At 36.5% G+C, this 17,332-nt stretch overlaps 1 protein-coding gene across 9 annotated transcripts in view; it reads left to right on the top strand.

Moving 5' to 3' along the window:
* LOC136881194 (protein turtle) overlaps positions 1–17,332 on the top strand; it is an 850,346-nt gene that overhangs the window by 502,443 nt on the left and 330,571 nt on the right. For all 9 annotated transcript variants that reach the window (XM_067153896.2, XM_067153892.2, XM_067153894.2 and 6 more), the window contains exon 7: positions 2,756–3,031. In XM_067153896.2, coding sequence (XP_067009997.2) covers positions 2,756–3,031 — 276 coding nt within the window. The remainder of the gene's footprint in view (positions 1–2,755; positions 3,032–17,332) is intronic.

Genomic DNA, 17,332 nt, shown 5'->3' with positions numbered 1-17,332 from the left:
ATACCTACTTTAAGGACACTACCAGTACCAAAAATTCATATACAAGAAATTTCTATTAGACCAATAGTTAATTTTAGAAATAGTCTAGTATATAAGACAGCCAAATTTATACAAAGATTTAAGAAAACACTATAAGTTTAATAGCTAACAGGCTACTACACGATACATAGTTTGGATATCAAAGATATGTACTCCAACATTCATATCATAGATACTATAAACATAGTAAGAAAAAATTTAATGCAACACAGCAAATTAAGTAAGGTGGAAATTGAAGAATTTTTAACATTACTAGAATTTACTTTGGAAAATAACTATTTTGTTTTTGACAACAAAATTTACAAATAGTCTGATGGCCTAACAATGAGTTTGTCAGCTTTGGATATTTTAGCAAACACAGTCATGGATTACATGGAATATAAAAAAAATAGTGGATAAAATAGATGGATTGATTACATGGTTAAGATACAAGTATGAAGAATTAAGAATGTAAGTATGAAGAATGAGATTTCCACCTAATCAATACTTTATTACAAAATGTTTGAAGTTATCTACATTGAAACAGTACCGGTTTCGACCTGTAAAAAGGTCATCATCAGCTGTTGGTGAACCTGCTTAATAGCGATAGTACGTAAAACATTACTAAAACTAATTTAACAAGAATGCCTTATTCTAATATAATATTACTTAAGATATATACATATGGTACAATATGGGGCTTAGACTCATTGATAGCTGATAGATTATAGTATGGTTAAGATACGTCGATGATATATTTGTTATTACCGATGAACAAAAAGTTGAACCTGATGGTATATTAGAGTATTTAAATACTTTGCATAAACAGGTATACTTTATGATGTAATCTGAGAATGACAGAACTTTGATTTATTTAGATTTAACAATTACTAGAAATTCTGGTCACTTCGATTTTCAAATTTTCAGAAAATCTACTCAGACAAATACTATTATCAGAAACTACTCCAATCATCCAGGTCAATATAAAAGGCAACATTTTACAGCTTAATTAATAGAGCTGCGAACATAGCTATGTCTAAGAAGAATTACAATAGAGAGATAAATATAATTCACCAAACTGCTTGTAACAATGGATCCTCCAAAAAATTTGTTAATAGAATGATAAATAAAATGAAAAATGAACCAAAAACAACTTTATTTGAAGATCGAAAGGAGAAAAAGGAACATCAGTGTCACATACAAAACTGATAATATAAATTCAGATAAAATAGAGAATGTATATTTAATGAGTCAGGAATTTACAAATTGCCATGCCAAACATGTAGGCAACGATGCATAGGACAGTCTGGAAGAAGTTTGGCACAAAGAACATGTTGCAGTCAAACATAAGACATATTTGGCAAGGGGAGAGAACGTATGATTGAAAAGAATCATAAATTTACAGATATTTCCAATGACATGGAGTTAATATATTCGGCCAAAATAGTAAAATTCATGAATGTTTTAGAATGTTTAGAAATTTATCTTGTTCAAAAAAATTGAATTTGAATCAAGTTTAAATCAAAGAAGTACTGAAGAGAATCCATTGTATAAAATAGCATTTGATCATTTAAGGAAGAAAAAACTTGAAGATCTTAAATTTATTTAGGTATTCTCATTCAAGTAATCAAAATGTTAAATTTGATATCATGATATAATCTTCATAATATTTCACTAGTTTTGATATGGTGAATTAGGATACAATACTTCTTTAAATTGTGAGCTAAACAAAAGATTAATCATGATAGTGTATAGGCTTTTGGGCTTATGCCATGTCAAGAAAATAAGGTGAGATTCTTAACGTTTCGCAGAAAACTGTGCTCTGCGTCCTCAGAAGAAATCTCGACTGTCCACAAGAAAGGTTTCTAAAGAAGTGGACAGTCGAGATTTCTTCTGAGGACGCAGAGCACACTTTTTTAAAATGCAAAACGTTAAGAATCTCGCCTTATTTTCTTGACACGGCATAAGCCCAAAAGCCTATACACTATCATGTCTATAAGTATGGGCCGTGAAAGCATTAATGGCAAAAGATTATTCCTTGATTTGACTTCACTCATGAAGAGAATGAAACATGTATGGTAGAATAAATATATTAAAAGTGTATTGACAAGGTGGACCCAACATAAACTATTTTAAATAGTTTCTTAGACTGAGCATGTCCAAGCGAGTGGCCGCGTGGCTTGTATTTGAGAGATAGTGCTGGCAGCCCATTTTTACACCAGGCAAATGCTGGGGCTGTACTTCCCCCTCCTAGCTCTTCCCTTTCCCATTGTTGCCATAAGACCTATTTGTGTCAACAATGCAATGTGTATCAGGCCCTTAATTTACAAAAGTAAGTTATAGATGATTTTGACCAACTTTGTTCCATAACCAAGGAGCATTCTAGATGTATTCTGTGTAAGTTTGCTTGCTGTTCACTATCCTAGTATTGAAGAGTTACTTCAAAAGTAGACATAGCAGGATGATTGTGCTGGACACTTTTTATTTTATTTTTTATGGCACTTTGGATGTGATTTCATGAGCAAAACTTTGGGAATTTTTCAGTCAATGAGTTCTACAAAATTGGAAATTGACCTCTTTGGTCCACCCACTACTTATTACATGTGGATAGTTCTTTTGTGTGTATGGTGATGGAATCACAAGATACTGATTCAAAGTAGATTGGGAAATATTGAAGGGAGGGAACTGTGTAATTTCCACACACTTTCCACGAGACGTTGTTCCATCTTTGTTACAGCTCCTCCCCGCTTCAGTGTCACGCCTGAAGATGTCATTTACGTCAACTTAGGTGATGCGATAATCCTCAATTGTCAGGCCGAGGGCACACCCACTCCGGAGATCTTATGGTATAAGGACGCCAACCCAGTGGATCCCTCGGCCACCATTGGGATCTTCAACGACGGCACAGAACTTCGAATCTCCAACATAAGACACGAAGATATTGGCGACTACACGTGTATTGCCCGCAACGGTGAAGGGCAGATCAGCCACACGGCTCGGGTCATCATTGCAGGTAAGATGTAACTCTTCTTTCAATTTTACTCAGTTGTGATTATATTTTTAAAAATCTTCTCAACATAAAAGGAAATCTTCCTAGTGATGTCACAAACAACCAAGTTCATGGGGAGGAGGACAATGATATTGTGAAATTATGCTGGAGGAAGTGGAAAGGATGGTAAATAAACTCCATTGTCATAAAGCAGCAGGAATACATGAAATTAGACATGAAATGGTGAAGTACAGTGGGAAGGCAGGGATGAAATGGTAAGATTAGCTTGGAGTGTTAGTAAGGTATCTTCTGATTGGACAAAAGCAGTAATTACACCTATCTATAAGCAAGGGAACAGGAAGAATTGCAGCAACTATCAAGGTATCTCATTGATCAGTGTACCAGACTGGCATCTTGGAAGGGAGGGTGCGATCAGCGGTTGAGAAGAAGTTGGATGATAACCAGTGTGATTTCAGACCACAGAGGGGCTGTCAGAATCAGATTTTCAGTAAGCGCCGGGTAATTGAAAAATGCTATGAGAGGAATAGGCAGTTATTTATGTTTTGTAGATCTAAAGAAAGCATATGACAGAGTGTGAAGGGAAAAGATGTTTGCTATATTGAGGGACTATGGGATTATGGGTAGATTATTAAAATCAATCAAAGGCATTTATGTTGACAATTGGGCTGTAGTGTGAATTGATGGTAGAATGAGTTCTTGGTTCAGGGTCCTTACAGGAGTCAGACAAGGCTGTAACCTTTCACCTTTGGTGTTCATAGTTTACATGGATCAACTGCTGAAAGATATAAGTGGCCTATGCTGACGACTTGGTCTTAATGGCAGATTGTGCTGAAAGCCTGCATTCTAATAACTTGGAACTTGACGATGGGTGCAATTAGCACGGTATGAAAATTAGCCTCTCGAAGATTATATTGATGTCAGTAGGTAAGAATTTCAAGAGAACTGAATGTCAGATTGGTGATACAAAGCTGGAACAGGTAGATAATTTCAAGTATTTTCGATGTGTGTTCTCCCAGGATGGTAATATAGTAAGTGAGATTGAATCAAGGTGTAGTAAAGCTAATGCAGTGAGCTCGCAGTTGCGATCAGCAGTATTCTGTAAGAAGGAAGTCGGCTCCCAGACGAAACTGTCTTTACATCAGTCTGTTTTCAGACTAACTGTGCTTTACGGGAGCGAAAGCTGGATGGTCTCAGGATATTTTATTTACAAGTCAGAAGTAACTGACATGAAGGTAGCAAGAACGATTGCTGGTACGAGGAGGTGGGAACAGTGGCAGGAGGGTGCTCGAAATAAGGAGATAAAGGCTCTGTTAGGAATGAACTCAATGGGTGAAGCTGTGTGCATGAATTGGCTTTGGTGCTGGAACCATATGAGGCGAATCGAGGAGGATAGGTAATCTAGGAGAATAATGGAGTCTGGTATGGAGGGTAAGAGAAGTAGAGGGAGACCAAGATGATGATGGTTAGGCTCAGTTTCTAACAATTTAAAGATAAGAGGTATAGAATTAAATGAGGCCAGAGTACTAGTTGGAAATAGAGGATTGTGGTAACATTTAGTAAATTCACAGAGGCTTGCAGACTGAATGCTGTAAGGCAGACCATTCTATAATGAAGATGTTTGTCTCCTCTATGATGAGATAGGAAATTGGTCGAACAGCTGAAAAAGGGAACGATGTTGAGAAAAGTGTTACTTAGTTGGCTAAATGTTGAATTTTTTAAAATCATTATTTTTATTTATTTATTTATTTATTTATTTATTTATTTATTTATTTATTTATTTATTTATTTATTTATTTATTTACGCCCATATTGGAGCACTTATACACTACAGTCTTCACAATATTAGTCGTAATGTTTTCTCTTCTCTTCCTGGCCGCCCTCTCTTCATCTGTAATGGTATACTGTTTTCGTTTGACTGTTTTTAATTTTAGTCTTGTATCTCTACTTCTCAGAATCCTCTTCTCTCTGCAATTTGTTTCATTGTTATATTCAGCTCTTCTAAATCATTTTGGACCTCAACAAACCAGTTGTTCTTCGTTTTACTTTTCCAAAAGAAATTGAACAATTGTTTCAGTAGTCTGGTCTCTCGTAGTCTTACTATGTGGCTGGTATTCACAACTGATTCATTTTTCCGATAGGCAGCAGTCTCCATTGTCCATTTACTTGATGTTTTTTATTGATGATTGTCCTGATGATCCTTCTGTCTATTTTTTGGATTTTATCCGTTGTTGCTTTGGTACTCAATTTAAACAGAGTTTCGCTTGCATAAGTTGCTTCAGGTTCAACTACTGAAGTTGGTGTTTATCGAGAGAGATTGTTGACCATGTGCTTGTCTCAGTTTTGTTGTTCTGTATTCTATTGAGGCTTTCTCATTTAGGTTTAAAGTTATAATTTCCACAAGATACTTGAACTTATTTACAACCTTAATTTGTTTCTTATTGTTTAGTTGAAAGACAGGGGTGTCCATAATTTCTGTCGTTTCAAATAAAATTTGTAATCCCACTTTTGCTGCTACGTTGTTCAATTTCGACTTTAGCCTCTTTCACATTATTTGCCAGTAGTGCAAGATCGTCTGCAAATGCTAAGCTGTTTAGTTTTATATTTCTACCGATCTTGATATTTGGTTGGCGTTTCTTTCTCCATTCTCGCATGATCTTCTCCAGTACACAAGTAAACAAAATAGGTGAGAGACCATCCCACAATCAAAGTCCAGGTTTGATTGTAAATGGCTCTGACAATTCTCCTCTAAATTTAACTTTTGCTTTAGTATTCTTCAGAGTGATTCCAATAAGGTTGATCAGTTTTCTGTGAACACCAAATTCTTGAAGGGTATTCAGTAATGACTCCCGATGAATAATGTCATAAGCTTTTTTGAAGTCAACAAAAGTGACGACTAGGTTCTTACTTCGAGCTCTTTGATGCTTCAAAATCCACTTAAGACTGATAATTTGATCTGGACAACTTCTGCCTGGCCAAAATCCTCCTTCGTACTGTCCAAGTTCTTGGTCCAGTTGTTCCTGTATTCTTGAGTGAATAATTTTGGAAAAGATCTTATATGTGACATCAACAAGGGATATCCCTCTATAATTATTGGGATCTGACCTATCACCTTTCTTGTGTAGGGGGTGGATTATTGCTGAGTTCCATATGTCAGTAATACATTCATGCAAGTTTCAGAGAGTTTGACGTTGGCATTCTTCCATAATTCTGCAACCAACTGATTTTCTCCTGCTGCTTTATAGTTCTTGAGCAAGTTAATGGCTTTGATCACTTCCTCGTATGTTGGTGGTATAACGTTTTCTATTGGTGTTTTGTTTTTTTGGTTTGGGGTCAAACTCTATTCTCTTGGGTCTTCGCAGTTGAGTAATTTTTTGAAGTAGGCTGCCAAGATATTTGCATTGTCTTGGTTGTTATGTGCCATTTTTATTTCAAAACATAAGTCTTGCCTGATACTGTTTAAATGTCTTGTTTAATGTTGCTTGAATGATTCATCTATTGTTCTGAGCATTTCATTCTGGTTATTCCTTTTAATTCTTCGAATTTCTTTAGCCGCTTGTTTTCTAGCATTAGTTAGTTCTGCTCTGGATTCGTCAGGTTTTTTTTGCGTTGCACTGACACAGATAGGTATTATGGCGACGATGGGACAGGGAAGGTCTGGGAATTGGTAGGAAGCAGCCGTGGCCTTAATTAAGGTACAGCCCCAGCATTTGCCTGGTGTGAAAATGGGAAACCATGGAAAACCATCTTCAGGGCTATTTGTTGATCATTTAATCATGCTTTGTGCCTTGTTTGAATTGCTTTATCACACTCCCCATTCCACCAGACATATTTCTTCCTCCTATTAATGGGAGCAAGTTCTTCAGCTACTGATTTCAATTTATCACCTCTAAGTCATCACTTAGTTGTGTTTTAGATCTCTGCAAGTATACTTCATTATTCATTAAATAACTAGGATCATAATTTCTCTTCATATTCGATTGGGCAAGCTTACGTTTTCTCTTTGGTGTCAACTTGATTTTTGTTTTGGATATGTAATGATGTGAATCATTGTCTACTCCATGGAGAACTCTGACATTATAAATTTCCTTATGATAATTTTTATCCATTGCAACGTGATCAATTTGGAATTCCCCCAGTTTTATGTTAGGATATTTTCAGGTCATTAATTTGTGTGGTCACCTCTTAAATTTGGTAGTTTCCAAAATAAATCCATGGTCTGTACAAAGTTCAGTTAACCTTTGACCATTCCTGAGGTGGCCATTTTCCTGGCCAGTATCACCTTTCTTGTCCTATTTTTGCATTAAAATCTCCCAGCAAGATTTTAACATGTGTATCAGGGATGTTTGATATCTTCCACTTCTTCTCTATCCTTTCTGTTTTTATCATTCGTTGATGCGTGTACATTTATCAAGGTGTAGGTTTTGTTTCCTACTTTAATTGTTAATTGTTAAGGTTGCTGTCCTCGCAGTGCTCGAGGAGAAGTCTTCCATTGAGTCTATTATATTATTACGAACCAGAAATCCCACTCCGAATTGAGGGACATTCTTCATTACCCTTTTCCCTGGGGGGTCCTTTATAGAGATGATATCCTCCTGATTCAATTGGATCCTGACCTGTATTTCAAAGTTCTTGAAGTGCTGTTATTAACATTTTATGTCGATCCATTACATCTGTTAAGTGCTTCAACTTACCAAGTTTCATTAGCGAGTTATTATTTAATAAGTAAACTCTTTCAAAATTAAAATTATTGTATCCACCTTTTCAATAAAAAAATATATATTTTTAGTGGTTAAATTCTACATGAATGAAACACACCAGATAGGGACATATTTCGCCCTAGTTATGGGCATCTTCATCCTATGTTAATCCTAAGGTCAAGAATTAAGACTATAAACATAGGAACTTATAGAAAACTAACTTAATACTAAATAAAATTGTCTTATGCTATTTACACAGTTTACAATATGTACAGTATGTACAATAAGCGCACTAACCTTGTCAGAATTCTTGTATTGAAAATGTGGACACAATAATTTTAATCTTGAAAGAGTTTACTTATTGTATCTTCAATACGGAACAAAATGAGATTAGTTACTTGTAACTTAATATTTAATGTCGCAAAGTATGAAAACTTTCCTTTCTTGTTGAAGTTAAGTTTCTTCTTAAATTGCTGTGCCTGCATGTCTCTTGGGCTCACCAGGTGCTCTTATTCACCTTGATCTTCTAAGTGACATCCCACCGTATCTGAATGATGTCTTTGCTTGGGTTTTTGGTCCAAGCCAGTGAATTTATTAGTTTGTAGAAAACTCTTCATGTTTGGTTGACTGTCTGATCTTCCGGCTTTACAATTCTAGATGTGATCTAGAAAGGTGAAGGATCTCCTTGAAAACAAAGTATTAACTAAAAATACATGGATCATAGATAATAAAATTACAGTTTAAGTATTTGTTCATGAATGAAAAATGTACCATGAATGATACTTTCAGGCATTGAGAAAAACTCACACCACAGGACAAAATTACAATGCTAATGTAAATATACAAACCTTATTAATGTTGTAAACAGTAAGGATTGCAACAATGTGAAACAACTTCACATACAGTGCTTTGCAGGTGTAAATAATTGCAAAGATAATGCATAATATCCTACTCCATATTTGCAAATGTATTTTAGATAAGTTATAAATAAATAAATAAATAAATAAATAAATAAATAAATAAATAAATAAAATTATTATTATTATTATTATTATTATTATTATTATTATTATTATTATTATTATTATTATTATTATTATTATTATTCGCTGGGGCCATCAAGGACCACGTTAAGTCTTGTTGCATTTGACACGGAACTTGGTCTTCTTTAGAGCCCAAATTTCCCTCATTCTTTGAGAGTGGGCCTGCTTACGCTCCTCTGTCCAAGGAGCACCATGTCTTCTCTTCGGTTGCTCGTCTCGGTTTAGCCTGTTCGTCAATATTTTCTTGCGGAAGAGATCTCTGTTAAGGGCGTCTTCAGCTGAGATATGTAGCATTTGCAGGTCTTCTTTGGTATTTCTAAACCAGGGAATTGTGGTCTTGGGGTTTGAATCAAAAAAGTGAAAGATTTCTTTAGTTAACTTCCTTCCGTCCATTCTTTTCAGATGACCATAAAATCGTGCCCGTCTTTTTCTGATTGTGTCGGTAATTTTCTCTATTTTGCTGTAGACTTCCTTGTTGGATCTCTTTTGATGGATTCCATTTCTGTACTTTGATCCCAAGATTCCTCTCACAATTTTGCGTTCTTTCTCCAGTTCTTCAAGGAGTCCTTTGTTGGCATTTAGAGACAGGGTTTTGGCTGCATATAGAACTACTGGCTTCAGAACTGTTTCATAGTGACGTATCTTGGTGTTTTGGGAAAGGCATTTTTTGTTGTAGATTGTGCGGGATGTTTGGTAGGCTATTTCCAGTTTGCGTACTCGCTCCTGAAGTGCTTCTTTGTCCAGTCCATTTTTCATGATGATCTCACCCAGGTATTTGAATTTGTCTACTCGGGTGATGTCCCCGTATTTTGTATGGAGTTTTGGTGGAGCCTCTTTGATGTTAGTCATTACTTCTGTTTTCTCAAACGATATCTGCAAACTAGTTTGTTCGGCAATTTCCTTTAAAATTTCAACTTGAGCTCTAGCGGTTTCTATGTCGTTTGAGAGAACAGCAATATCATCGGCAAATGCTAAGCAGTCTGTTGCAATCCCCTTGGATTTGGTTCCTATTCTCAATGGACTGTAGTTGGTTTCCTGTAATCTCACCCGCCAGGTTCTGATGATCTTTTCAAGAACACAGTTGAAGAGTATCGGGGATAGCCCATCACCTTGTCAGACTCCTGTTTTGATGTCAAAGGAATGCAAGAGACATCCGTGGAACTTCACCTTGGATTTTGTATCGGTCAGGGTGACTCTAATTATGCCAGCAGTTTCAAATCAACTCTAAATTCATTTAAGATGTTTAGCAGGACTTTTCGGTCAGTGGAGTCGTACGCTTTCTTAAAGTCCACAAAGACAGACACATACTGCTTGGACCTTAGTGTACAATATCTGATGATCGTTTTGAGATTTTGGATCTGTTCAGCTGTTGAGCGACCTTTTCTGAACCCTCCTTGGTATTCACCTATTTGATGTTCGGCTTGTGCTTCCAAATGCTCCAGGATGGCAAGTGATAGAATTTTGTAAGTCACGGGTAGCAAAGATATTCCTCTGTAGTTGTTGATGTTCTTCATGCTGCCTTTTTTGTGTAATGGATGGATCAAAGCTATTTTCCAATCTTCGGGTAGGGTCTCCTTGTTCCAAATTTTTTCTATTTGCTTTTGCAAGATATCAAGTGATTCCTCTGGGGAATATTTCCATAGTTCTGCTACTACCGAGTCTTCCCCCGGCGCTTTGTTATTTTTGAGACGGGCAATGTGGCGCTTGATTTCATCTCTGTCGGGTGGTCTGGAATCTGGGTACCTGAGTAAGGGTTCCTTGGTCTCAATGGCGCTTTGCGGTTTAGTGCAATTAAGTAAATTCTTGAAGTAATCTGCCAGAATGCTGCAATTTTCTTCATTTGACGTCGCCTGTGTGCCGTCCTTTTGCTCAAAGCATAGAGATGGTGGTTTATAGCCAGTGAGTTTGCGTTTGAAGGCTCTGTAGTACTCTCTGCTTTCATTCTTCCTAAAGTTTTGTTCTATCTTTTCAATGAGAGATTTTTTGTATTTACGTTTCTCAGTTCTGAACACCCTAGCTGCTTGGGCACGTTGGGTTTTGTAGGTTTCCCAATCATTTTCTGATTTCGTAGAGTAGTACTGTTTCCACGCATTGAGTCTTTCTTGGAGGACTGATTCGCAGGTACCATTCCACCAGGCATGCTTTTTGCTTCTCTTGATTTCTGCAACGTCTTTGGCGGCCTCAACAAGGAGACTTTTGGCGTTGTTAAAGTCACAGTCATTTGGTCTAGCCTTCTCCTGGAACTCCTCGACCCTTTGCCGAAGTTTATCATTGTCGAAGCATGTGATCTGTTTGGTTGTCTTCCTTGTGTTTGCGGGAATTGGTTTGAATTTGATAAGAGACATATAATGATCTGAGGCCACATTGATGCCTTTCTTTACCTTGACATTCATAATCTCAGGGCTGTTTCTCCTGGAGATTGCAACATGATCAATTTGGAACTCTCCGAGAGCTTGGATGGGAGAACGCCAAGTCATTTGCTTTCTGGGTAGATGGCGAAAGTGGGTTGACATGACCTGCAGGTTGTGATTTTCGCAAATGGTCACCAGTGTTTTGCCGTTGGGATTGGTTCTTTTGTGAGCAGGGTAATTTCCTATAACTTTCTTGTACTTCTGCTCACGACCTAGTTGGGCATTGAAGTCACCCAAAAGAAGCTTGACATGGTGTTTGGGGATTTTGTTTAATTTTTCATGCAGTAGGTCCCAGAAATTATCAACTTCGTCTGGATCAGACTTGTTCTTATCGTTTGTAGGAGCATGTGCGTTAACTAGGGCGTAGGTTTTGTTCGCGCATTTAATTGTGAGTATAGACAATCTTAGGAAAAACTTAAAACGGTCCACCTTTTCAATACAAAAATGTTATATTTATTTGTAACATGTATTTGCACTTGGAACTAGTTTCGACGCTGTGTTTGCGTCATCATCAGCCAAAATGTGGGAAATACGCAAGATGTAGGCATTTATATTACACAAGGCGTTACATTAAACAATACACATCTTATAAGGAGATAAAAACAGGGACGAATATAGAAACAAATGGATCGTTGAGAAAACAAAAGTTATACATATTAAAAATAACCTTAACCACATATCTTGCAGTGCGAAAGTGTTCTTCTTGAATGATTCCTGAATATAAAAAAAGAAACACACGCGCACACATTTCTGGAGAGCCAGCAGACAGGACAAAGTAAAGTGAAACCTTAAGAGTTCTTCTGAGAAGAGATCATGATTCTTTCTATGATCTGACTAACTAATGAAGTCTCCCTTGAGTTCCTGATAAACATACACAACAGGAAATTAAACAATACATATCTTACAAGGAGATGAAAACAGGGAAAGTTATACATATTAAAAATAACCTTAACCACACATCTTGTAGTGCGAAGATATTCGTCTTGAATGATTCATGAATACAAAACACATGCGCATACATTTTTGAAGAGCCAGCAGGCAGGAAAAAGTAATGTGAAACCTTAAGAGTTCTTCTGAGAAGAGTTCATCATTTTTTATGTTCCGACTAACTAATGAAGTCTCCCTTGAGTTCTTGATAAACATGCACAACAGGAAATCCTCCTTCACTTTCAACAATAGCTATAAAGACCACAGTAAATTTCATTTTTAAATATTGTGCAGAGACGTGAAAGCATGATCTTGAATATATTATAACTCCTTCATTTAACCCAATTTTTTACACAAGGTGTTACATTAAACAATACACATCTTACGAGGAGATAAAAGCGGGGACGAATGTAGAAACAAATGCATCGTTGAGAAAGCCAAAATTATACATATTAAAAATAAGTTTAACCACACAACTTGCAGTGCGAAAATATTTGCCTTGAATGATTCCTGAATACAAGACGCACGCGCACATATTTCTAAAGAGCCAGCAGGTAGGAAAAAGTAAGGTGAAACCTTAAGAGTTCTTCTGAGAAGAGTTCATCATTCTTTCTATGTTCCGACTAATTAATGAAGTCTCCCTTGAGTTTCTGATAAACATACACAACAGGAAATTCTCCTTAACTCTCAACAATAGCTATAAAAGACCAACGGTAAATTGTATTTTAAATACTGTGCAGAGATGTGGAAGCATGATCTTGAACATGATATAACTTCTTCATTTAACCACCTTTGAAAGTTTCTCTCTATATTACATAGCTTCATTAACACACCATTCTGTAGATGCACAATATAATCTTGTAATCTTCACAGGTCCGGTATTCAGCTCGACAAGAATATAAAATAGGTATTAAGGAATCTTTGTTGAGAGTGTGGAGGTTGACTGTGCCAGTATTTGTGGTCTATTGTTGCAGCGTTACGTGTAGGGTGGGGGCAGGTTTCTATGATGTTTATTGCGGGACATGAGGTGGTAAAGCTATGGCGCGAGATGAACAGGAACAGAGCGTGTTGGATAGTTTAGGTCTGGGCAGCGGCCGTTGTTGGATTAGGAGGGGAGAGGGGCGGAGCGGTAGGGGAGGAGGAGTGGAAGGGGGGGAAGTATGGAGTGTGATGAGGTGAAAGTGTGTGGCGTGACAAAGTATTATGCATAATCTGAAAGACAGATCTGTTTTTCGGGATATTCATGTTTTTGAAAAATTCAATGAGAAAGTCGAATAGGATCTTTGGTTTCTCTGAGGTATCATTTAAGTTTAGGTTGGGATTGAAATATTGGTCTAAATGAATATAGAGGTTTTCAGTGACGTCTAGGAAAGAACCTTTGATTAGAATATCTAATACCTCAAGATCTTGATTTATTTCAGTAAAGTTGTGCTTAAATTCTTTTTTTTTTTATATATATATATATGTAGGCCGAACGCGGAAAAACGGTTGTGTTTTATGACATTGACATGTTCTGCGTATCTGATTTTAAAGCTACGTCCTGTTTGCCCTAGGTAAGAACTTTTGCAGTCTTGGCAAGAAAACCTATATACACCTGATTTAGAAAAAGGACTACTTTTATTTATTGATGAAGAGTTGTGTAGGATCTCTGTGCTTCTGTTGTTAGTATGAAAGGCTATTTTAACGTTGTGTTTTTTAAAAACGTTAGTGACGTTGTAAATTTCTTTATTGAAGGTAAATGTGGAAAACGTGGCAGTGCTAGTATTGTCTTTTATTAGGGTGGTTTTTGGGCGGTGTCTGAATTTATTGATTATTCTTTCAATAAAGGATTCATTATATCCATTGAATTTTGCTATAGAGCGAATAGTGTTCAATTCTTTATTTAAGTTTTTTTCTTGATATCGGAATTTTGAATGCTCGGTCTACTAAGCTATTATATGTAGCCGCTTTGTGTGTTTGGGGTTGTAGTGAGTCATTTCTTATAGTAGTGGCCGTTTGAGTGGGCTTTCTATAGATGCTATATGTGAACGAAGAGGGGTGCCTGTTGATTGTTAGGACTAGGAAGTTGATGGAGTTGTTTGTCTCTGATTCTAAGGTAAATTTAATGTCATGATCAATATTATTAAGGTTTTTGAGGGTTCATCTAGGATTATAAATGTGTCATCTACGTACCTAGCCCAGAATTGGATATTAGCAAATTTGATGTTATTGTCAATGGCGGTGTGTTCTAGGAAATCAAGGTAGATCTCTGCTAAAATTCCTGAGGCTGGTGAACCCATAGCCAAACCATCTTGTTTGTAAATGATCTTATCGAATGTGAAGTAGTTATTGTTAATTAGTAATCTTAATATGGTCATAAAGTCTTGAACTTCTAGTTTACTTAGTTGATTGTTAGCAAGTAAGTTCTTTTCGATGATCGGGAATAATGAGTTGGTGTTTATACTGGGATACATGTTGACTATATCAAAGGAGTGCATTGAATGATATGGTTGAAGCTTGAAACTGTTTAGTTTGTTCACTAATTCTACAGTGTTCCTGATGGATTTATTTGATGAGAATTTATAATGTTTATTAAGAAATTGTTGGATAAATTGAGATAATTTATATAAGGGGCTTGGTCTGTAGTTTATTATGGGTCGAATAGGGACACCGGTTTTGTGGATTTTGGGTAGTGCTTTAGCTGTTGGTAGGCCTGGGTTCATAGTAATTAACTTTTGTTTTTCTTGTTCAGTGAGGAGAAAAGATGTGCTCTTTAGAATTTGTTTCAATTGCCTTTGAATTGATTGTGTTGGGTCCTTCTTGACTATTGAAAAGGAGTCATTATCTAAGAAAGTTTTGGTTTTTTGAATGTAATCTGTTTTATCCATAATGACTGTTGTGTTGCCTTTGTCGGCCTTTGTAATGATGAGGTGGTTGTCTATGACTTTCTTTTTAAGATTGAGAATTTGTTTTCTTTCAGTAAGGGAGTCTTTGTTGATTTTGGTGATAGGGGTCGCAGTGTGATTTTTTGAGAAAAAACTTTGTTTAATTGTTTTTTTACATCCATTCTGAGTTCGTCTTGTAGTTCATATGGCATTTTGCTGATAGCAACTTCTGATTCAACTACGAGTTTGGAGGCTGTAAGGGCCGAGTTGAAACACGGCCAGTTGTGCTTTGGACCTTTCGAAAGAATTCTTATATCGTCCTCATCTAAGTTGGTGGTGGAAAGATTAATTACTGGTGGGTGGAAATGTTGTAGAGTGTCATTAGCGAGGTTAGGTTTGCTGTTAGGTTTTGGAGGGGAGTTGCTGTGTTTTTCCTTATTTTTAAGTGCTACAAGTTTTTTCTCTAGTGTTATCTGTTTTTTGGACAAAATCAAACAGGCACCCCTCTTCGTTCACATATAGCATCTATAGAAAGCCCACTCAAATGGCCACTACTATAAGAAATGACTCACTACAACCCCAAACACACAAAGCGGCTACATATAATAGCTTAGTAGACCGAGCATTCAAAATTCCGATGTCAAGAAAAAGCTTAAATAAAGAATTGAACACCATTCGCTCTATAGCAAAATTCAATGGATATAATGAATCCTTTATTGAAAGAATAATCAATAAATTCAGACACCGCCCAAAAACCACCCTAATAAAAGACCACTGCCACGTTTTCCACATTTACCTTCAATAAAGAAATTTACAACGTCACTAACGTTTTTAAAAAACACAACGTTAAAATAGCCTTTCGTACTAACAACAGAAGCACAGAGATCCTACACAACTCTTCATCAATAAATAAAAGTAGTCCTTTTTCTAAATCAGGTGTATATAGGTTTTCTTGCCAAGACTGCAAAAGTTCTTACCTAGGGCAAACAGGACGCAGCTTTAAAATCAGATATGCAGAACATGTCAATGCCATAAAACACAACCGTTTTTCCGCGGTCGGCCTACATATAAAAAAAAAAAAGAAGAATTTAAGCACAACTTTACTGAAATAAATCAAGATCTTGAGGTATTAGATATTCTAAACAAAGGTTCTTTCCTAGACGTCACTGAAAACCTCTATATTCATTTAGACCAATATTTCAATCCCAACCTAAACTTAAATGATATCTCAGAGAAACCAAAGATCCTATTCGACTTTCTCATTGAATTTTTCAAAAACATGAATATCCCGAAAAACAGATCTGTCTTTCAGATTATGCATAATACTTTGTCACGCCACACACTTTCACCTCATCACACTCCATACTTCCCCCCCTTCCACTCCTCCTCCCCTACCGCTCCGCCCCTCTCCCCTCCTAATCCAACAACGGCCGCTGCCCAGACCTAAACTATCCAACACGCTCTGTTCCTGTTCATCTCGCGCCATAGCTTTACCACCTCATGTCCCGCAATAAACATCATAGAAACCTGCCCCCACCCTACACGTAACGCTGCAACAATAGACCACAAATACTGGCACAGTCAACCTCCACACTCTCAACAAAGATTCCTTAATACCTATTTTATATTCTTGTCGAGCTGAATACCGGACCTGTGAAGATTACAAGATTATATTGTGCATCTACAGAATGGTGTGTTAATGAAGCTATGTAATATAGAGAGAAACTTTCAAAGGTGGTTAAATGAAGAAGTTATATCATGTTCAAGATCATGCTTCCACATCTCTGCACAGTATTTAAAATACAATTTACCGTTGGTCTTTTATAGCTATTGTTGAGAGTTAAGGAGAATTTCCTGTTGTGTATGTTTATCAGGAACTCAAGGGAGACTTCATTAATTAGTCGGAACATAGAAAGAATGATGAACTCTTCTCAGAAGAACTCTTAAGGTTTCACCTTACTTTTTCCTACCTGCTGGCTCTTTAGAAATATGTGCGCGTGCGTCTTGTATTCAGGAATCATTCAAGGCAAATATTTTCGCACTGCAAGTTGTGTGGTTAAACTTATTTTTAATATGTATAATTTTGGCTTTCTCAACGATGCATTTGTTTCTACATTCGTCCCTGCTTTTATCTCCTCGTAAGATGTGTATTGTTTAATGTAACACCTTGCGTAAAAATTGGGTTAAATGAAGGAGTTATATTATATTCAAGATCATGCTTTCACGTCTCTGCACAATATTTAAAAATGAAATTTACCGTGGTCTTTATAGCTATTGTTGAAAGTGAAGGAGGATCTCCTGTTGTGCATGTTTATCAAGAACTCAAGGGAGACTTCATTAGTTAGTCGGAACATAAAAAATG

The sequence above is a fragment of the Anabrus simplex genome, chromosome 9 (genome assembly GCF_040414725.1).
Source record: "Anabrus simplex isolate iqAnaSimp1 chromosome 9, ASM4041472v1, whole genome shotgun sequence".
Lineage (NCBI taxonomy): Eukaryota > Metazoa > Arthropoda > Insecta > Orthoptera > Tettigoniidae > Anabrus > Anabrus simplex.
This window is presented reverse-complemented; position numbering and strand designations above follow the sequence as displayed.